This window comes from Rhipicephalus microplus, chromosome 9 (assembly GCF_043290135.1).
Source record: "Rhipicephalus microplus isolate Deutch F79 chromosome 9, USDA_Rmic, whole genome shotgun sequence".
Classification (NCBI taxonomy): Eukaryota; Metazoa; Arthropoda; class Arachnida; order Ixodida; family Ixodidae; genus Rhipicephalus; species Rhipicephalus microplus.
This window is the reverse complement of record NC_134708.1, coordinates 23,039,603-23,060,180: the sequence shown is the minus strand read 5'-3', so window position 1 is coordinate 23,060,180 and position 20,578 is coordinate 23,039,603. Positions and strand designations below refer to the sequence as shown.

Sequence of the window (20,578 nt, the reverse complement as noted above, 5' to 3'; positions counted from 1 at the left end):
AAAGTAAGCCCTATAAATTGACATAATAGGGAGGGGAGGGGCTCTGCGACGATTCTTCACCCACCCCACCAAAGGTGAAACCCTGCGCACGCAAACGGTTGTTATGGCCCCGTAACAGCTTGTAATAATAATTGTTCGGGTTTGATGTCCCAAAAACCACAATGCAATTATGAGAGACGCCGCAACGAAGGGCTCCCCGGAAATTTCGACCACCTGGGGTTTAACGAAACTTGAACTGATGGCGCAAATGTTTAGCCAGGGACGAAGAACGTAAGAGACAGAAAAGCGCACTTACATGTCTCTGTCTAAACATTTTCGCCATCAGTTCAAGTTCAGCTATGCACAAAATATAGCTCGACGGCAAAGTCACCTGGTGTTCTTTAACGTGCACCTATAAACCTAAGCACACACGGGCCTCAACATGTTCACCTCCACCGAAAATTCGACCACGGCGACCCGTAACAGCTTCCACAGTCAGAAACAAATGGACTAAGGAACACGACACAAACGACCTTGGTTTATTATATCTTTCTTCCACAATGTTGACGTACTCTGTAAAGACGTACCAACAGACCCGAACCATCTCGTTAAGAAGTGTTACCACTACTCCCAGGCTCGCCTTCGCGTAAGTCGGTACAGCATGTTCGACCGACCGGAGGCTGTGCGCTTCTCGGACGAAGAGGCCAAGAAGATGAGCACCATCCTGGTCGTGCTGTGGGAGCAGTACGTCGAGGCCGTGGCGGGACACCAGGAGCTGCGGTTCGTGCTGTACGAGCCGCTGCAGAAGGCACGCATCGCGAGGCTGGCCGAAGCCTACCTCGTGCTCGACAAGGACATGGGCGCCGTCTACTATGACCCCGTGCTCGGGTCAGTCTCGTCTTCATAAGCATGTGCACGGGAAGAGGTGGGAGAGAGGGGCCCACAATCTGCCCCTTACATTAGGAAGTATTCGGATAGCGTTCTCTATGCTAGCGGGCCGTAGCGTTTGCGTTTGGGCACCATACGAACTTTCGAATCGCGTTTGTCTCCCACAATCGCAAAGGTGCGGGTCTTGGGGATCTCGTGCTATTTCGGATTTTTTGGGGGGCGGACCGCAAGAGCGAACGGCCGTTCGCGTTACGACGCATGCGCACTGGCAGCGAGCATACCACCGCAAAGGCCTGCGGTATGCTATTCAACGATTCCCTATCGATTTGATAAGAAGGGGCAGGGGGGCGCTGTGACGGACCTTCGCCCTCTCCCTGAAAAAGAACCCTGTGCAAGCTTACGCTCATCTAGACGACCGTCACTGTAACGCCAAAATAGTTTCGAAGACTTCGAGTGGACTTACCCGGTAAAGTGTCGAGGCAGCAGGGACTGACGGCTGGCGTCAGCAATGTTGTGTAAGCGTGGCATCGATAGCACTCACCAAGAAAGAGTTCAAACTAACTCGACAACAGAGCAAACTTCGGGCGTGTTAATGCGGCATTAGCCTCGAGGACATACCGCGGCACCACCTACGTGATGACGTCACTCATAGGATGCCGAGTTGTGTTGTCTGCTAGAATACCGAATTTCTTTGCGCTTTTGCTGTGGACCCCGTGTGTGCTTCCCTTTGTTTTGAAGCTCGGTGTTTAAAGAAGTGGTAAGACCTGATAATTCGGGCAAGCAAACTACGAATCGGTGTTCCCGGTGGCACACTCGTGTCTAATTTGCATCGTAAAATTGCGACTACCAACCGGTGCAGCCATGGGGGACGATGCAAGTGGGGTCGCGAAAGTAAAGCTGCCGTATTTCACAACTACTACTTTATCTGTGACGCCAAAACGATCGCAGCGCTGGCCTCTCTAGTGGAGGTCCTCGCGGCCAAGAGTGAAATACAGCTCAAATAACGACGGGAACACAGGAAGTAAACATACACAGCGCTAAACAAACAACAGTTCGTTAAATAAATTTTTTCTAACATATGCAAAGAAAAACAGCCTCATCAATGTGCATGCCAATGCAGATACTTCCTATCATCTTGGAAAATCAGATCGAAGAAATGTCAACTCTCTATTCGATATGATGATTGACGGCGAATCGGCACAGTCATCGCCCAATCTTTGAATCGTCTCAGCTTCGACCATCTCACTTCACTATCTCGACACAACACGTGGCAAAAACGAACAACGGCTAATCTTCATCTTTAGATATTTTCCAGTTTTTTCTTTCTTTTTCCCCGTGCTGTTTTTGTTTTCAGTGCCGCCTATACAGGGTGTCCCACATAACTTGAGCCAAGAGTTTGAGAGTGACAGACACTTAGGAGGCGAATTGAACCAAACGCATTCTACTTGCTCTATCCTGTAGTGAATCCGGCTATTTTTCGTTTCTCCCCATACTAATTACTTAACACTTTCTAATTATTCATTTTTTAATTACGGGCTGGAAACCCAAATATGAACACTGAGATGTACAACACTTCCAGAAACCACCGACTAAATTGTTTCCTGTACGATGCGTCTCGCGCTGTTATTTTTTCCACGTTGTAAAGAAAGCCCACAAAATGTGAAAAAAGTCGTGTGACGGACCGCGAGCGCACTGCTATAGTGCTGCTGTAGGCTTTTTTTACAACGCTGATAAAATAACAGCGCTAGACGTATCGTACATGATACAATTTAGTCAGTGGTTTCTGAAAATCTCAGTTTTCTTATTTTGGGTTTCCAGGCCATAATTTACAAATAGCTAATTAAAATATTGTATTCATTTGTATGGGGAGAAATAAAAAAGTAGCCTAGGTACCTACCGCCTGGTGCGAGTATAGTACGCGTTTGGTTCAATTCGCACACTTAAGTGTCTTTCATTTTCAAATTCTGGGCTCAAGTTATGTGGGACACCATGTATATGCGCGTTTCTGGAGAATATAAACCAGTTATAAGTCAGCGCATAGTGTCCTTCCTATGGTTCTCGTCCATGTCGTTGTGGTGGATAGGAGCTAAAGCACTTTCGAATAATCGAGTCTATAGTAGAGCAAATTGGAACACGGAGAAAGAAAGAGGACAGGACTAGCCCCTTCCTCTTCGCCCGTGTCCGAGCATTGACGTAGCCAAGGGGCTGGAAGGGCCACTACCATCACCCTTTGAATCCACCCTAAGGTGATTCGGGGCGGAAGGCAGTCGAGTGCCTCCCCTGTGCGCAAGACTATTACTAGGCCGATCAAGTGTCCCCACCATAAGCTATAGTATATGCTTTTTCAACGCCCTCGTTCGCTTCTGGCAATTCACAGCGAGGACACGTACCGGCGGATGGTTCGCAAGATCCGCAGCTCGAACTACTTCAAGTCGTTCCCCGTGCTGGAAATCGACTGCTGGCCCCTGGACGGCAACCACAAGAACACACCCATCATCTTCGAAGAGCGCTACCGACCGTTCTCCGCAATGACGCCGATCAGCGTCGACGGCAAGTTTACCACGCATTGTACAAATGTTGCTATAGTGTTTTGCTCGACGTTACATACGTTCAATGTCAACGTTATCAGCGGATGAGTACAGAATACGGGCTCACAAAACATGCTCGAACATCTCGGTGTTACGAGTTTAAAACAATAGTATAGAAAACAGTCACTTTTCATTGAAAAAGTGGCGCAGGAGCTCGTGCCCCATCAGCAAAATGGCGACAAGCGAGGCTATGTGTGTGCGTTTTTGACGTACTGCTCTACTTTCTTTCGTTGTTCGTTTCCTCCTTTCTTCTCTTTTTTATTTCTCTGTTTCTTGTTTTTTTTTCTTTCTGTTTTGATGTTGGATTATTTCGGGCGTTGGATTTTCATCCACGTGCTCGGCAGCACAACACTTTACTTGCTACTGGGCGTCAACGACGGTCACACATTCATAGCAAGGCAGCAACGAGATTTGGCAACGCGAAATCACAAGTCAGCTCGATTAGAAAAAATCTAATTACCATGTTAGGAACGGCTGATCTTCGACAATTGCGTGATCGGGAGAGCATCGACTGTGTTAAAACAGCGCACCATCGAAAGTCACATATCATCGCGCTTTCGGGCGCCGGTAGGCATCATGGGTCAATTCTAGTGAACATTCGTATATACATCATCTGCAAAATACTAACAGAAAATATAGCTCAGAAGGTATCTTGAATTAATTTTGAAGTTTGCTTGAGCGACCGACTGCATAGCGGAGGGGAGCTGGACGAGTTTTCGCTTCCTCCATGGTCGCGAGTCGCTGCTGTGATTGGGCTTTTAAATGTATTTATTTATTTATTTATTTATTTATTTATTTATTTATTTATTTATTTATTTATTTATTTATTTATTTATTTATTAACAGGATTTCTGCTGGCTTTAAAGTGAAGCCTTAAGCAGGAGTTGGTAACATATAAATATAGCACACTGAACATTTTCACAATATATTAAGCACAGAGGATGCCGCGGACACACAGGTTTTAACGCGGTAAAAAGAAAAAATATACAGTGCATGACATGCAATTGCGCATATCATAATACCTGTATAGTGCGTACTAACATCACTTGTGTGTACTAACAACGCAACGTCAAAAAACAAAGAGTACAAATATGGCAGGAAGACATGCTATAAGTTTTTTAAGCTCCGATAAGAATGACGCCAATGTCGCCGCCTCCACAACGCCACCAGGGATTGTGGAGGCGGCGACAGTGGCGTCATTCTTATCGGAGCTTGAAGGATTGTGGAGGCGGCGACAGTGGCGTCATTCGTGCCAGCTGCGCGTCTCGTGCACCGGGTCCGCAGAGAGCGACTCGAGCGGCGGGAGGCTCGACGATCTGGCCGAGCAGGCGTCCGTCCATTCGCTGACGGGCGGAAGCATGGAGCTGCTGGCGCTCTCCTCGCATCCCGAGAGCGAGGTGTGCAACTGCTGGCGACAGTTTCGCGCCACGGACTTCCGGTTCCGGCGGTCGTCCTCGCTTTCGCTGCCGCCGACGCTGGCCGAGCTCTACCAGGGTACTGAGCCGGCCTGCTGCTACCGCATCAACGACACCGATAGGTGCGTCCTCACTGCTGTCTACACCGTATACAACACAGAACTTTATTAAGTTCTGGGAAACGCTGCTTTTTCAGAGCAACACCACGGGGGCGCTCGCATGGGGACTTGTGCCCCGTAACGAGGGGCATCGCTAAAGTACAGGTTCGGTTACTAAGCTCACCACAGTCTAGGGCAAATAAGTAAGGAAAAAAATAATAAACGCAGCCACTTCCTCGCCGTGAAAACCATTGGACGAACGAAGTTGTGATCATGATAATGACCATCGCCATTAAAATTACGCATAATGAAAATGATGCAACTATAACAATGATAATCACGATCATCATTTCGTCCTGTGCATTCGAATAAATAAATATCATCAATCTGGAATCAACATCAACATCAGTGTGCATTGGCTCATGGACAAATAAGGAACAAAAAATAATAAACGCAGCCACTTCCTCGCGATGAAAGCCATTAGACGAACGAAGTTATGATCATAATAATGAGTCATAATAATCAAAATTATGCATAATGAAAATGATGCAACTATAACAATGATAATCACGATCACCATTTCGTCCTGTTTATTCGAATAAACAAATATCATCCATCTTAGAATCATCATCAACATCAGTGTGCATTGGCTAGGAGGTAGCGCTTGCTTTCCAGCTCCTATGTTTGTTAGGATAGCACTGGCGCGAGACTGGCTTTAATATTTTTTTAATATAAACAAACGAGAAATGAAAATAAAGAGAAGTATGTGGCTGCACGTGTTTGTCTCTAGTATATTGCCTCGACGTATCACAAAATAAAGACCCATGTACAGCTGCGCCCCCATGTCGCGTTAGGGAGCGTCGCAGTCGGCGGTTATTCGCTACTCGTTCAGCAAAGCAGGAGTGCTCCAATTGCGATACCTTTATTGTGATTTGTTAAGAGCGCACTTTGCTGCGACTGTTTCTTTTCGCATTCTTGACCGCTAAAATTCTGTTTCAGGTTCGCTGAGATGAAAAGGAGCGTGTGGGAATCCATGAAGATACCCGTCCATTGGCATACGTAAGTCATCGAGGTGTGTCTAATTGAATAATGTTGCAGCTACCATGGGGGGGGGGGGGGAATCGGAACAGTTACGCACCGATGGTACCCTGACTGAAGAAACAGCGGAGCTACTGGACTTCACCTTCTTTCTCTCCTCCTCACGATCAGTTTCCTGTCCCTCCCCCCACTATGCTATAATTTCGAAGATTATGCCATGATTTACCTTCTCCTTTCTTCATTTCCTTCCTTCTTACTCTGAGACCACTCCTCCTTAGTCTGCTTGGCCCACACCCACCAGAGATTGTCACTGGCGAATACCCGCCGAGTGTTCTGCGGATATCAGCGGCTTGACCTTCAGCTTAAAAGAACACTAAAGTGAATGAAATAACAATTTAGGCGAGAGTGAAAGCTCAATGTATGACAACGTCTAAAACAACAATATTATAAACAGCAGTGCCCTACTTACCAATAAATCAAGGTAAATGCACAAGAATACATGCGCCGCTGTAGGACATCCTCAAAATGATCCTGATGACGTCAGAAGAACCACCTACAATTAATCACTAATAATCAATCTAGTTGCACTAAATAAGAAACCTTCCGTGCATCAAAAGAGACCCAATAAAATGTTGCTTGTTCGTTTCTGTCTGCTTCATGGAAAAGAGCGTTACTATGAGGAGTGGTGTGAGTGCTTTCAAATTCAATTTTCGCCTAGGTAAACTTAAGGTCCTTAGATGAAACAAGTTTCCAAGGTAGCGACACCTTTCCCTTTGCTCCTCACCAATGTACTTGGAGCGCCCCCTAGAAGGTTCAAATGTTTCATGAAAAAATGAAAGTTTGGCTTCAGCTGCTACGGTGAATAGGTGTAAATTAAACAATTTGGAACAAAATGAGTCGTACAATAAACGGTTAACTTTATGAACATAGATGGTACAACACAAGAGCAAGCTGAATCTGCGTCACTCATCTGGCAACGTTGTGCAGTTCTATATTTTACACCACTAGCCATGGCGTCTCGCATCGTTCATCTAGAGTGTACTAGACTCTAGTTCATCGTAGTTCGTCCAGTTCTCCGAATGCGTTTTGTTCGTGCTGTGACACAGTGAACGCGCTTCTTGCTTGATCCTGTCAGTGACGCTGCGACGAGCGATTACAGTGGCTTGTGCACACGCAAGAAAAAACTACGGCCAGACTGGTACGAACACTTGACTAGGAGCCCTGCGATTACGGTTTTTCTTTAATGTGCCCATTGGGACAATTATGATGCCAGGTGATTCTGATGCGGTGCTCGGAAAGTTCCTGAAAAGTGAGACTTCTACTGGTGAGGTGTCTCGAAGCAGCGCGTTTTGGCTCATGCGTGAACTGGTCAAGCGTGAAATGTTTCTGAAGGTGCGTTGATTACACCCTCCAGCTGCTCTGTATACGAGCATACACACAAGTATTTGTACAAACTGGCGTGCACTAGACGCGCGCCTGGCGTTTCAATAAAAAACTCGCAAGCATTTCCCCGAGGGTGAACATGGTTAAGTGCGAATGCACGGGGTGATGCTATGAGGGGTATTTATTAATTCGCACGATTATATTTATTATTCACACTATGGTGCCTTTATGGTGTAATGGTTCCTGGGAATCGCAATTTGATCACACGGGGGAGTTTACGTTAACTCACTGGCGAATGCCAACGGATTTTAACTTTACTCCCCCTCATAGCATCACCCCGTGCATTCACACTTAACCATGTTCACCCTCGGGGAAATGCTTGGTAGTTTTTTATGAGCGATTCTCACGGAGGAGCGAGCGAAGGGGGAGGGGGACGTGCGCAGCGGCGTTAAAGATATAAGGCGCGTTACTGACACCAATATCAGCGTCACGTCCGTGGCTTATTCGGTAGAGCGTCGCGCTGCGGCCCGCCAAGTCCTCTTTCTTCTAAAGATAGAGAGAAGACTGCAGACGCCGCCGACGGCGGTGGATAATTTGGGGTCGCTTATAAAGTGTATTCACACTTAAAACCGACAAATAAACTCACTTCGCAGATCCGCGTCGACGTACATTGACGGAGTTGCACGAAAGCGTTCGCGTGAAATGTTTCATAGCTATACTTCACGGCATGCTTCATTTCGGATAGCACAATGTAAGTTGAAGAGAGCGAAAGCGTTTTCCGTTGTTTTATGGCAACGCAGCATTGTTGAAAAACGCGGATATTGCATATAACGAGCACTACGAAACAATCTCGGTCGACTTGGAGCAGACTGAAACGCTCCTCCTGTTCTGTTTATGTCCTGGCTACAATTTCGTCTTTGGTCACGGCAAGAATCCAGCTGAAGTTGTATGCGCATGCGTACTCGTTTCGAACCTTTTGCATAACGATAAATAACACCACCAGCCATTTGCAAGATCACGTGCGAGGAATGCACAAATTACAGACCCGGATGGCAGAGAAAAAGAGGAATAATTGAGAGAGTGAGGAGGACGGCTCGAGAACAATGAGTGACGCTACCTTTTGTTTCATCTAGAGACCTTAGGTAAACTGGGCACGTCATGCCATCTAGCGGGACCCAGTTGAACCAATGACGCCTGCAATTTTCAAGGCTCTGGCTAAAAATTGTTCAATGGCCGTTGTTATTGCTGTCAATGTTACTCGACCTAGTAACATTGGCTGCAGAGGCCCCCGTAACTTTTTCCTTGCTGCCATTATAGTGTCAACGGCCGCGCACTAAATCTAGGAAACGTTGTGCACAGCGAAAGTGACGTCAGACGTTCTGTTGAGGCGGGTAATTTTGAAATAAGCCCTTCCTTGGCACAAACGTAACACTACGAGGTTTCTGGACCGCAATTTCAACAATCAACGTCGACTTAATAGTTGCCTTTAGTGTCCCTACAGTAAAGAGAAAAAGATACTTCTCATGTCAGTGTATTGAAGAGAAAAGCGATTTTTCTTGCACTAGACTCCCCGACGCACTGCGATCAGAGGTAGCTTTGCAGTTGCTGTGCCAGTTGTCACGTGACCATAAAGTGCGGTGGCGAGCTTTGGTCGGGGTATAGTGCCTAGAATATACTTACGTAAGTATATTCTAGGCACTAAAGTTGGGGCGGAGCCTACGTGCCACGATATCGCTACAAGCGCCTCAGTGTATCGACGGTGCACAACCCAGTTTACAAAATAAAATAGGTATATACGTCCAAACTATGGAACAACGGTAGGCTGTCTCTTGTGACCTACCAACAAAAATGTTCAGAAAAACTTCAGAAAAGTGTTCAGTTTAGAGCACTATATAATCTTCTATGGAAGAGCGCTAAGCACACCCTGAGGTGGAGAGCAAAAAAAAAAAAGGCGAATTATGTGTGTTTAGAAAAGGTTGTTAACAATTTAGAGTGCTTAGTAATCTACAACGGGAAAGCAAGAAGCCGTCTTGTGAGCCTCAGATTTCATCAGGCCCTGAACAACAACAAAAAAAAATGCCCCCACCTCCTCGAACGGAATCATGAGGAAATGCGAAGGCATTGCGTAGCGTCCATAACGGCGTTTCGCACGTGAAAACACAGCGTTAGAAGAATAATGTTTTTTTTCTTACAGCATGCAGCCAATAGTGCCGTTCTCCGCACGTGTCATTTTTCTGCCGCGAATAACACAGAATGCGTTTCCAGCTCTAGTAGCTAGCGTTCACGGTTAAAAAATCCTATAAAGTGAACAAAGCAAACAGCGTTCACGTTTCACACTGCCGTCTCGAGCACACATTTCCGTATGTTCTTTAGAGGCGCCCAGCCAGCGAAAGGTCAAGAGGGAGGCGCGAGCGGACGGGAAAGTGGGGCGCAGAAGGGAGAGAGAACGAACGGCGAGAGAAAAAGCGGCGAAGCACTGCAGCTACCCTCTCCTACACTCTATCGCACCACATGCTCCGGTTGCTAGGGGCGAGGAGGATTGGCACGCGCACACGCAGATTTCGCTATGGGAGAGGGCGGTAGACGGATCCCGACGATCGCCTGACATAGCCCGACTAAGAAATGCGTTCGCATTAAAAAAAAATGTTTGACGATTTTGAGCACTATATATACTCGTCTATGGGAGTGCGCTAAACACTCCCTTAGGCGAAGAGCACCACCAGGCAAAAGACCAGAAACGCATATTCCAGAACAAGAATTATATCTTGAAGACAACAAGAAATAATGTATTGCGGCCTCTACTTGGTCCTGCTTCTCGCGTGCAATGTCACCGACATGTTAATAGCCTCCGCAGGCCCATACAAGATCAAGGTGCCATTTGAAAGGAAAAAAAGTATTTTCCCCCATTCTTCTATTGTAACTTCGTCGAATGCAAAAGTATCTTCTATATTCTCAGCCTTTGTTCTTACTGAATCCGGGTTTCATCAGATGCGCTTCGTCTTGATAATCGCTATATATAACGCGAACTCGTTGTGTCGCGCAGGCCTGACGTTTCGGAGCTGGTGCTGCTGAACTTTCCCAGCACCAAAGCACCAAAACCCGAAAACCTCCACTTGATTGTCATGGTGCACGGACTGTACGGTGAGTGCGGACGCCCTTTAACCCACAGGTCGGCAAATTCACTCGCGAGACGAATCGTCCAGGCTCATTCAGACTCGATGCGACACTTGACTTTGAGTCTGACTGAGGCCGACTGAGTAAAACTATGATTATTTTTTTGCCTCAGCGAATTCACCTGAGAAGACCTGTATTATCGTCAGGAGCAGCAGTGGCAGCGCCGGCCTGACCCCGATCACTGCAGGACAAAGTCCTCGCCCATGTTTATTTATGTTAACCCTGTCTTGTTCTTGTTGCGGATTGTTGTGAGCCGGACCTAGTTCAGCTGACAACTTAGATCAATTACGATCCTAGTCAATTGCAAGGAAAGTACTCCCAAGACAAGAGCACCGCTGGTCATTAACAATGACACTTCAAGAGAAGGCAAGCGCGAAGAGGTAGGTATAGAAAGTTAGCGGGGGAGATGCGATTAAGAGGTCTGTGGGAATAACGTGGCGCCAGCGAGCTCAGGGCCAGGTTGATTGGCGAAGCATGCATGGGAGAGGTCTTTGCCTATCACTAGACGTAGTCGGGCTAATGGTGGTAGCACAGTTGGCCGTGGTGGTGGTGGTGATGACCCCGGTTTTGTAGAATTCTGGTGACACTCCGTCCGACTGGACACTACAAGCCGTGCACTATACTGTGACAACCAGTCTTTATGGGTCTTGGCTAACGTAGAAAGCCTATGCCCTGACCACAACTTTTATGATGCTATATCAGGCCACGTCTTGCTGACGTCACACGAAATGTTACACGTTGTACCAATGACGAAGCTTGCAGCGCAAGAGGAAGTACACGGATGAAGAAAATGAAGATAGGACAATGTGCTCACTTGATAATAATTGTTGAGGCTTAACGTCTGAAAGATGCGCTTACTTACAACAGGCCGCTTAAAATGCCAAGGGGACGCATATACGTTGACCAGTTGTGCCCAGGTGCTGATGCTGGCTGGACCATCTCGACGAAAAATATATAAATAAAGCAGGGAAACAAGGGGATGGAACAGATCTTTCCGCGCGCAAGGCTACAAACTTTGGAAGGTTATAGCTACGAATAAATCCGCTATTCATGCACCACGAAACATATAAGTTCGTTCGTCTCTTCCTCGATTAATCAATGGCGGGGCTACTCGGCTGCTGGCACGAACGTCGCGGTCATGCGATCCCGGCCTTGGCGACCACATTTTGATGGAATTGAAATGGTAGGGGCCGGCCCTGCACTGTGCTATGTCAGTACACGTTTAAGAACACCAAATGGTCAATTTTTCTGGAGCGGCGCAATTCATAATCATATCTTAGTTTTGGGCCATAAAGCCCCACACATTAAAACAAAAAGTCTTGAAAAAAAGGATGTCGCTTGTTCTTTGCCATCGTCAGAAGCGAGATTAAATAAGTCGGACAAACAGGCTAGCAATGTAGGAGCTGCAGTTGTACGCCTTCGTTTGATAACCGCATGGCCATCGGCACAAGCTATAACAAAAGTACCCGAGAGATTGTAGAGGCACTGAAATCAGAAGTACAGCTTCGAGTGGGTTATCGAAATAGATATGTTAAAGTGCGGAGCAGTTTAGGAGCTCGGGCTGTCATACGCCGCAGTCGTCTCATGTATAGCTTGTAGTAACGCTGGCAAGACCACGCATAGAAAAGCCACCTAGTGTCATATTGAGCGTGTGCTTGCGTCAAGGAGAAAGTATTCTTGTTCTTCGAGAACCTTGATGATGATATTAAGCGTGGAGCACTTCAGACACCAACATGCCAAACCAGGTAAAATATGAAAAAAAAATCAAGCAAGCGAAAGATAGAGAGTGAGAAACGAAAGGAAAATAAGTAAAATTGAAATGAAGAGAAATAGAGAGATAGAAAAGGGGTAGGAAACTGTAGAAGATAAAAAAAGATAAAATCGAAGAATACCAATGGCCCCTACTGCAAAGCTGCCTTAATTTTGTTTAACGAAACGCAGTAGGGTGGCTGGACAAATGGCTATGCTTAGTACTTTAGAAACTTTCTTCGTCAAGCCCCCCCTCCCCCCACGTTCCCCTGTGTATTATTTATTTGGCCCAGCCAGTAGCATAAGCGCCTGCGCACTGCTGGTAATCATTTATGCATCTCCTTGACCCATTAAACAGTCTGTTTAAAGTGGATCGTCCCGACACGGCGACGAAACGTGCGCTGCGTGCATCGCCGTGTGTCACCACCAAGAAGCCCTTACTTGCATGATTTCACACTGTATCTTATTAGGTCCAGTTAAGAATCGATCGGCATTTTTTAGTTCCTCGCACTCGATAGTCAATTCAGGTAACCTTATAAACTTCCTTATTGCTCTGTCAAGACATCATTAATGTGTGGCAGGAAATAACAAGCGAAGTCAAAATCAGATGTGCAAAACAGGACATACTTTCAACGTTCGAAAGCAAAGCCCAAGAAGCTTCTTTTTTAAACCATTGTTATACTGCCCACGCGTACCTGCTAATGCCGTACCAATGCGAAGTCAAACGCTCCAAGCAGGTAAGCAAGCTCTCGATTGGTCAAGCTGGTAAACAACAAATCACTGTACGTCCACTGGCATAACACACTATTACTCTCCTCAATGAAACTTGCTTGCTTCACAGGCCGGAGGTGCATGGAACAATAACATGTTTTCATTAGTTTCTTCACGGCCAGTGTCACCAACATAATCATCTTGTCCAACATTTTTTTTTCTCTGGCGCGCAGGTTGCTCAACGGATATGCGTCTTCTTCGCGTGTTCCTCGAACTGGCCCAGCCTCGCTCGAACATTCGCTTTCTTATGTCCAGGGCGAACGAGGTAGGGCCGCAAGTCACGCGCATGCGCGGATTTCGCACCATGAGTAACTGATATTAGTATGATGGGGCGCAATTATTAGAGCGTGGCCTCACATATCAGTTCCGACAATAGTGCATTTATTTATTTATTATTTATTTAATTAGTACCCACAGCGCCCATACAGGCATTATAGTGGGGGGGGGGGGTACAGAAAAGAACATGAAAATTGCAGGTTCACATAAGTTCACATAATTGCATTCACATAAGTAAAAAAGAGAAAAGAAGTAGATTTCCAAAATACAAAAACATACACAGTTGCACCGAGCACAGATGCGTCAGAAAAGTCATATGTATTAGAGAAAAAACCACAAAAAAAATTGATGAAAATCTCATGATAATTAAAACAAAGTGCAGCATTCGTCTAGCACGAGGGCAAATTAACACCAAAACAAAACAACATAGCTTACAACCAAGATACCGTACAGATCATGGCGACTGCCAGGCGCACACACGTAGTCTACAGGGCTTAGCGGTCCAAAGATTCAATCATTTTTATTGCAGAAAAGAACGCATCCGTTGAAGAAATTTCTACAATTGTGGGAGGAAGTCGATTCCACTGACTGATAGTTCTCGGAAAAAAAGAGTTGCTGAAGGACGATGTATTACATTTATATTCTCTTATCTTGTGTTCATGATCTTTGCGGGCTGAAATGTAGTGAGGCCGGCTTATGTATACGTCACAGGGAATTCGAGTATGAGAATAAAATATGCTGTGCAATAGCTTCAGTCGAAACGATGCCCTTCGGTGCTGCAGAGATTTCCATTTTAACTTCAGCTTAGCTTCCGTCGCACTGAATTGTCTGTCGTACATAGGTGCATTAAACACATATCTCGCCGCCATAGACTGAACTTTTTCTAATCTTTCTTTATTTGATGATGTTGCAGGGTCCCACACACAACATGCGTACTCCAGTACTGATCTCACGTATGTTTTGTATAGTACCTCTCGGGTTTGCTGTGGAAAAGCACGTGTGTTTCTTTTTAAGAATCCTAAGCTCCGACAAGCTTTATTTACAGTGTAATCCACATGCCGATTCCATGATAGAGAGGGGCAAAAGAAAACACCTAGGTATTTGTATTCGCGCACCATTTTTACCGGAGAGCTGTTTATTGTGTATTCAAATTCACCTGGGTTTCTTTTTCTGGAAAACCTCATGCATACAGTTTTCTTAAGGTTCAGTTTCATTTCCCATCGCTGGCACCACGCGTATATTGCACATAGGTCGTTTTGGATTACGGAACAGTCAGTTTGAGAGGTAATCTGACGATATAAAATGCAGTCGTCTGCAAATAGCCTAATATGGGATTGTACGTTTTCGTTAATGTCATTTATATATAATAAGAAAAGTAATGGTCCCAGAACTGATCCCTGAGGTACCCCTGACGTAACACTAGTTATTTCAGACTGTTCGCCGTTTACAACTACATATTGTCGCCTCTCATGTAGATATTCAGCAATCCATGCAATAACTTGGTGATTAATATTAAAGCTGGTTAGTTTTTTCAGCAATAAGAAGTGTGATACAGTGTCGAACGCTTTTTGAAAGTCGAGGAAAATACAGTCGACCGAAAATTTGTCGTCCAGTGCTGCTGCTAAAACATGGGTGAACTCTACCAGTTGTGTGACGCATGATAGCCCCTGCCTAAATCCATGCTGGTTAGAGTTGAATAGGGAATTACTATCTATGTGCTTTACAATCGCAGTATATAAAATATGTTCAAGAATTTTACTGCACACAGAAGTGAGTGAGATAGGGCGGTAATTATTCACAGCATTGCGCGGGCCAGATTTATGTATAGGAGCAACAGACGCCATTTTCCAATCAGTTGGGAGAGAACTCTGTTTTAACGATTTTTCAAAAATAACTTTCAAGTACATAGACACTGCATGGGAAGAAGACTTCAACATAAAATTAGGCAAGCAATCAGGACCCACTGCTTTCGCACAATCTAGATCTCTAAGTAGTAATTCAATGCCACGAGCGTCAAGTACTACATCAGGCATGGATGTGGATTCGTGTACCAACAATTTCAAGTCTTTTTGGGGGTCAGTAGCGGCTGAGAACACTGACGTAAAATATAAATTGAACAACTTAGCCTTTTCTGTCGTATCGCTCACGGTAATATCACCGCTGGTCAAAGCGGGAATTGAAATGTTGTCTTTCTTGTTTCGTTTGATATACCTCCAAAGTTCTTTCGGGTTTTGCGTTATTTTACGTTCAATTGTTTTAAAGTAGGCTACTTTCATTTCGACTGTAGCATTATTTACTTCACGCGTTGCCAGCTTCAGTTTGCATGAGTTCTCTTCCGAGGGATTTCTTTTAAATGAACGGTAAATTCTCTGCCTACGCTTGACCAAAACGTCGAGTTCTCTACAAAACCATGGTTTACTTTTATTACGCCTTCTAGTTAGCACCCATGTCGGAACAAATCGGTTTCTCAGCTCTAGAATCTTGTCTTTAAACAAATTCCACAGCTCTTCTACTGAATAATCATCGGCAAGTGTTTCGAAAACAATGAAATATGCCTCCAATGCAGTGTTGATTCCTTGGACATTAGCCTTCGCGTAATTGTACATGCACCGACTCCTTTCACTGTAAGCACTCGTATGTTTCATATTTATCTCACTTAGCACAACCTCGTGGTCACTTATCCCTGGTAATACTTCAGTGTTTTCTACCATTTCTGGCATATTTGTGAAAAATAGATCAAGGATATGACCTCCTCGAGTTGGTTTCAACACTGTCTGTGTTAAAGACAAGAGGTTCATGAAATCAGCCATTTCAGATTTAAAACTAAGAGAACTTCCAGAAGCTATTGGTTGCTCATTCCAGTCGAGATCAGGCAGGTTAAAATCCCCACCTACAACGACGTAATCAGAGGCGATTTTTGTAGCTGTAGCAGTGAATTCACTAAATTCCTTAGTTGAACCAGTTGGCGGTCGATAAAAAGAGAAGACTGATAGTGATTTGCCATTCGAGAGCTTAAGTTGACACCAAACAGCTTCACTCGTATCGTCTGTAGTGCTTATGCCTATAGACGGAATGCGCTGATCTACCAAGATAAATACACCACCTCCATGATAGTTCCTGTCTTTCCTGTAACAAGTAAAGTTATCTGGAAATACCTCGGTGTTTGCCACGTCTTCATTCAGCCATGATTCAGTACCGATAACTACACTTGGTTTGGTCATGCGCACTAAGTCATCGAATATGTCAACTTTATTTTTAATGCTCCTACAGTTTACTAACAAAAAAGAAAGTGAAGAGCATAAGAACTTAGTCGGTCACTTGCACTGCACAACCTTGCCTGAGGTATCATCGTAAGTGTACCTGATGCCGTCCATGTGAAGGGTATCGTGTTTTAGCTGTACTCGTGCGTCCCCGCTTCTATTTTCTCTAGCAAACTGCCACAAAATTCGCCTTTTCTTTCGCACTGGTTCAGAAAAGTCTTCCGACATACCGATACCTGTATCTTTCAAATTCTTGGCCTTTCCTAAAATCAGGTGCTTTTCTTTCAATGACCCGAACCTTGCGATCACGGGCCGCGTTTTTCCCTCTCGAAATTTCCCGAGCCGATGAGCTTTTTCTATCGTTTCGGGGTTAACTTGTAATTTTGTCGAGCATACTTCTTTCACAAGCGATTCAGATTGTGACCAAGATTCGCGGACACTTGTATCAGGTATGCCGTAGAATACCAAGTTATGCTGTCTACTACGATTTTCAAGATCATCAATCTTATTTTGAAGCAACTGTATCACCCCGTGCTGGGTATTACAGCGCGCAGTACACTCAGTGATAGCGGCTTCTAATTTTGACAGCACTGACATTTTTCCTTCCATTGACGACACTCGTTCACTCAAGTCATTTATAGCAGCCTTATGTTCCGCTTGGTTCGCTTCAATGGTATTAAGCTTTCGAACAATCGCGTTTTGCCCATCCAAAATTTTCTGTAGCGTCGCATCAACGACAGGGCCAGGATTCGTTTCGATATCCCCGCAGAGAATTAATAACAAAAAATAAAAGCAAAAACGACGCAGCAGCAAAATCCGACGCTTTGAGTGGTTTCCAGCATCGGAATGCACGCGCACACAGTTATACAACATATGGGGTGGAACCGGCTGGATAACAAGAGCAAATTGTCTACAAAGGGAACATTCACTAACCTGCACAAGAAGCAGAACATGCGTGAACGGCACTGCCATTGCACTGCCGGTTCCACGCCCCAAAGATGCACTGCAGTCGATCGTCTTTTGTAGGGCGGTGATAGCGGTGAACCAAGGTTCGCAGACTGTTGCTGGACACATGTCGGATTCAGCTGCAGTGGGCGTCAACGGTTCCCCATTGAGCGCTTCGCAGATTTTCTCGCTGTTGCCTGTGAATCCTTCGGCGACGTCGACGATAATGCCGTAGTTGACAGCGTGGTCCGTTGAAAGCACCCCGGAACTATATGCAACCTGCACAAGAAGCAGAACATGCGTGAACGGCACTGCCATTGCACTGCCGGTTCCACGCCCCCAATAGTGCATTGCCGGAGCTAATCACGGAGGCAGCGAACAGGAGTTTCTTTTCTGGATGTCATCAAACTCCATCACTGGTGAAACCTGACTGGCCCACATGACTGCTATGCGTCCAGTCTGATTGGCTTGAAAAAATGCTGCCATTACAAAATACGAAAATATGGCGACACATGACAGCGTCTGGAACAGCACCGAGAAACTTGCCTACAGGTCCTGGTGCTGAAGGAAGGCGCTAGTACAATGACCAAGCAACTACGATCTCTTGAAGACTGCACGCGGAATATGATTATTTTGGGGAGTACAGCTGTATGTGTCTTATTCTTAAGAGCAATAAGAAGCTGTAGAGTGTGGAAAGTACTTTAGAAGTTTTCTAAATGCTCAACACTAAATGCTAAATCGGGACGGTATTTCAGGCAATCCAGTAAGTTATAATAACACCGGTACATTACAAGCAATCGTTCAATAAGCGTGAGTCCTGTGTTCCACCTCCTGTGGCTCTCAACATACATACATAATACATACATACATACATACATACATACATACATACATACATACATACATACATACATACATACATACATACATACATACATACATACATACATACATACATACATACATACATACATACATACATACATACATACATACATACATACATACATACATACATACATACATACATACATACATACATACATACATACATACATACATACATACATACATACATACATAGCCCCGCCGCGGTGGTCTAGTGGCTAAGGTACTCGGCTGCTGACCCGCAGGGCGCGGGTTCGAATCCCGGCTGCGGCGGCTGCATTTCCGATGGAGGCGGAAATGTTGTAGGCCCGTGTGCTCAGATTTGGGTGCACGTTAAAGAACCCCAGGTGGTCTAAATTTCCGGAGCCCTCCACTACGGCGTCTCTCATAATCATATAGTGGTTTTGGGACGTTAAACCCCACGCATCAATACATACATACATACATACATACATACATACATACATACATACATACATACATACATACATACATACATACATACATACATACATACATACATACATACATACATACATACATACATACATGCAACCGAGAACCACGTCGTCCTGTAAAGCGTGCTTTGCCTGTAGTACTACCCTGTACGTGGAAGAAGCCACACCCAAAGTCGAGGCAAGGACATTGGGAAAAGAGGCGGCTGTAGCAGTATTTGACTAAGAAAGCAACACGCACGGGTGCTTTGGAACTTCCAACGTTAAAACTAAAGGTCAACTACTTCACGACGTATAGAGAGTGAATGGCATGCAGCGCTTCATGGACCAATCAGCGGGACAAAAATTAAAGATAACTTGTTGCATGGTTCACCTTTGCGATTAATGTAGTAGCCTCTTTCATTTAATGATTCATTCAGCCGTACGTACGTACACACACACGTACGCACTCACTCACTCACATACATACATACATACATACATACATACATACATACATACATACATACATACATACATACATACATACATACATACATACATACATACATACATACATACATACATACATACATGCAACCACAATTTTTTAAACAGCATTTAACACTATATTTAAGGGAACATTTAAACGTTAAATTTTGGGGTAATCCCACCTTGAACACCGCCGTCAAGTATACCCTCAGGATACCTAGTAATGTTTTCTCGTCGCTTTAATAGAGTAGCAGTTAGTTCTTGAAAACCGGAAACCAAAACAGAATAATATGCAACATGCGAAAGTTAACGATAATTGCAGGGGCGATTCCGGTACTTATAACACCATATGCGCACAAACACACACACACGTGTGTGTGTTTGTGTGTGTGTTTGTGTGTGCGTGTGAATATAAATTGAGTAATTACGTAGAAAAAGCGCACGTATGACCGGACATGCTACGTTAGGAGTACGTATGTCCGCGTAACGCAGTGTACTTAAAGTTGTATCTGCACGTGTCGCCATAAGTTCCGATCCCACAAGGGCTCCAGCCTTTTTTCTGACGTTCCATACATCTGCGCAGCGAGAGGAAACGTTCAAGGACTTCGACACGCTCGGCGCACGACTGGCCAAAGAGATCGTGGAGCACATAAAAAAGTACTCCAAGAAACCGGCCAGGATCAGGCGAGTCCTCAGAAGCATTAATACGATAGTTTGACAATATCATGCTGATGTACACGTTAAGAAATCATTACCAGTCGCTCTTTTTGGGGAGTCCCGACTTGGCTGGCTAAATGATACACGTTACCTCTTCATGGGGCTCATGACAGTACTCTCTTCGAAGATAGTCATGACTAAAAGGAAGTGTATGTAATCTATATATATACTTTAAAGACGCGCGCGCGCGTGTGTGTGTGTAACGCTGTCCCTGTGTAACGTGTAATCCTGTGTAACGCTGTCCCTCCGTCCACGATCGCTCTACGTTTCCGCCACTGCGTTCACGCGAACAGTTCACGCAAAGAGAAAGGAAAGCTACTAAAAGCAGCTGTGCAAGGCCAACTGGATAACAATCATCTTCTAAGCCCGCTGCACACATCACTCAGTGGGATACAATGCATACTAGATGTCTTATCATATCCAATAAAAGCGTTCTCAAATGGCACGTGTTGTTTCATTAGCGTTCGAAGCGATATGCAGAAC

The 20,578-nt window shown here is 45.0% G+C and overlaps 2 protein-coding genes across 2 annotated transcripts; both read left to right on the top strand.

The window, feature by feature from the left end:
- The first annotated feature begins 619 nt into the window (after positions 1–619).
- LOC142772193 (protein FAM135A-like) lies at positions 620–3,503 on the top strand. The gene is made up of 2 exons (XM_075874364.1): positions 620–867; positions 3,245–3,503. Exons 1-2 carry the CDS (start codon positions 641–643, stop codon positions 3,501–3,503), a joined length of 486 nt encoding a protein of 161 aa, XP_075730479.1. The 5' UTR covers positions 620–640.
- A 1,310-nt stretch (positions 3,504–4,813) lies between these two features.
- On the top strand, positions 4,814–20,103 carry LOC119184923 (protein FAM135B). The gene is made up of 5 exons (XM_037434075.2): positions 4,814–4,992; positions 5,968–6,027; positions 10,433–10,530; positions 13,257–13,348; positions 19,962–20,103. Exons 1-5 carry the CDS (start codon positions 4,814–4,816, stop codon positions 20,094–20,096), a joined length of 564 nt encoding a protein of 187 aa, XP_037289972.2. The 3' UTR covers positions 20,097–20,103.
- Positions 20,104–20,578: the final 475 nt, after the last annotated feature.

Coding starts and splice junctions, on each gene's coding strand:
- LOC142772193 (XM_075874364.1), top strand. CDS start 641: ATGTTCGACCGACCGGAGGCTGTGCGCTTCTCGGACGAAGAGGCCAAG. Junction 868..3,244: donor TACTATGACCCCGTGCTCGG/GTCAGTCTCGTC, acceptor GGCAATTCACAG/CGAGGACACGTACCGGCGGA.
- LOC119184923 (XM_037434075.2), top strand. CDS start 4,814: ATGGAGCTGCTGGCGCTCTCCTCGCATCCCGAGAGCGAGGTGTGCAAC. Junction 6,028..10,432: donor ATACCCGTCCATTGGCATAC/GTAAGTCATCGA, acceptor TGTGTCGCGCAG/GCCTGACGTTTCGGAGCTGG. Junction 13,349..19,961: donor TTATGTCCAGGGCGAACGAG/GTAGGGCCGCAA, acceptor ACATCTGCGCAG/CGAGAGGAAACGTTCAAGGA.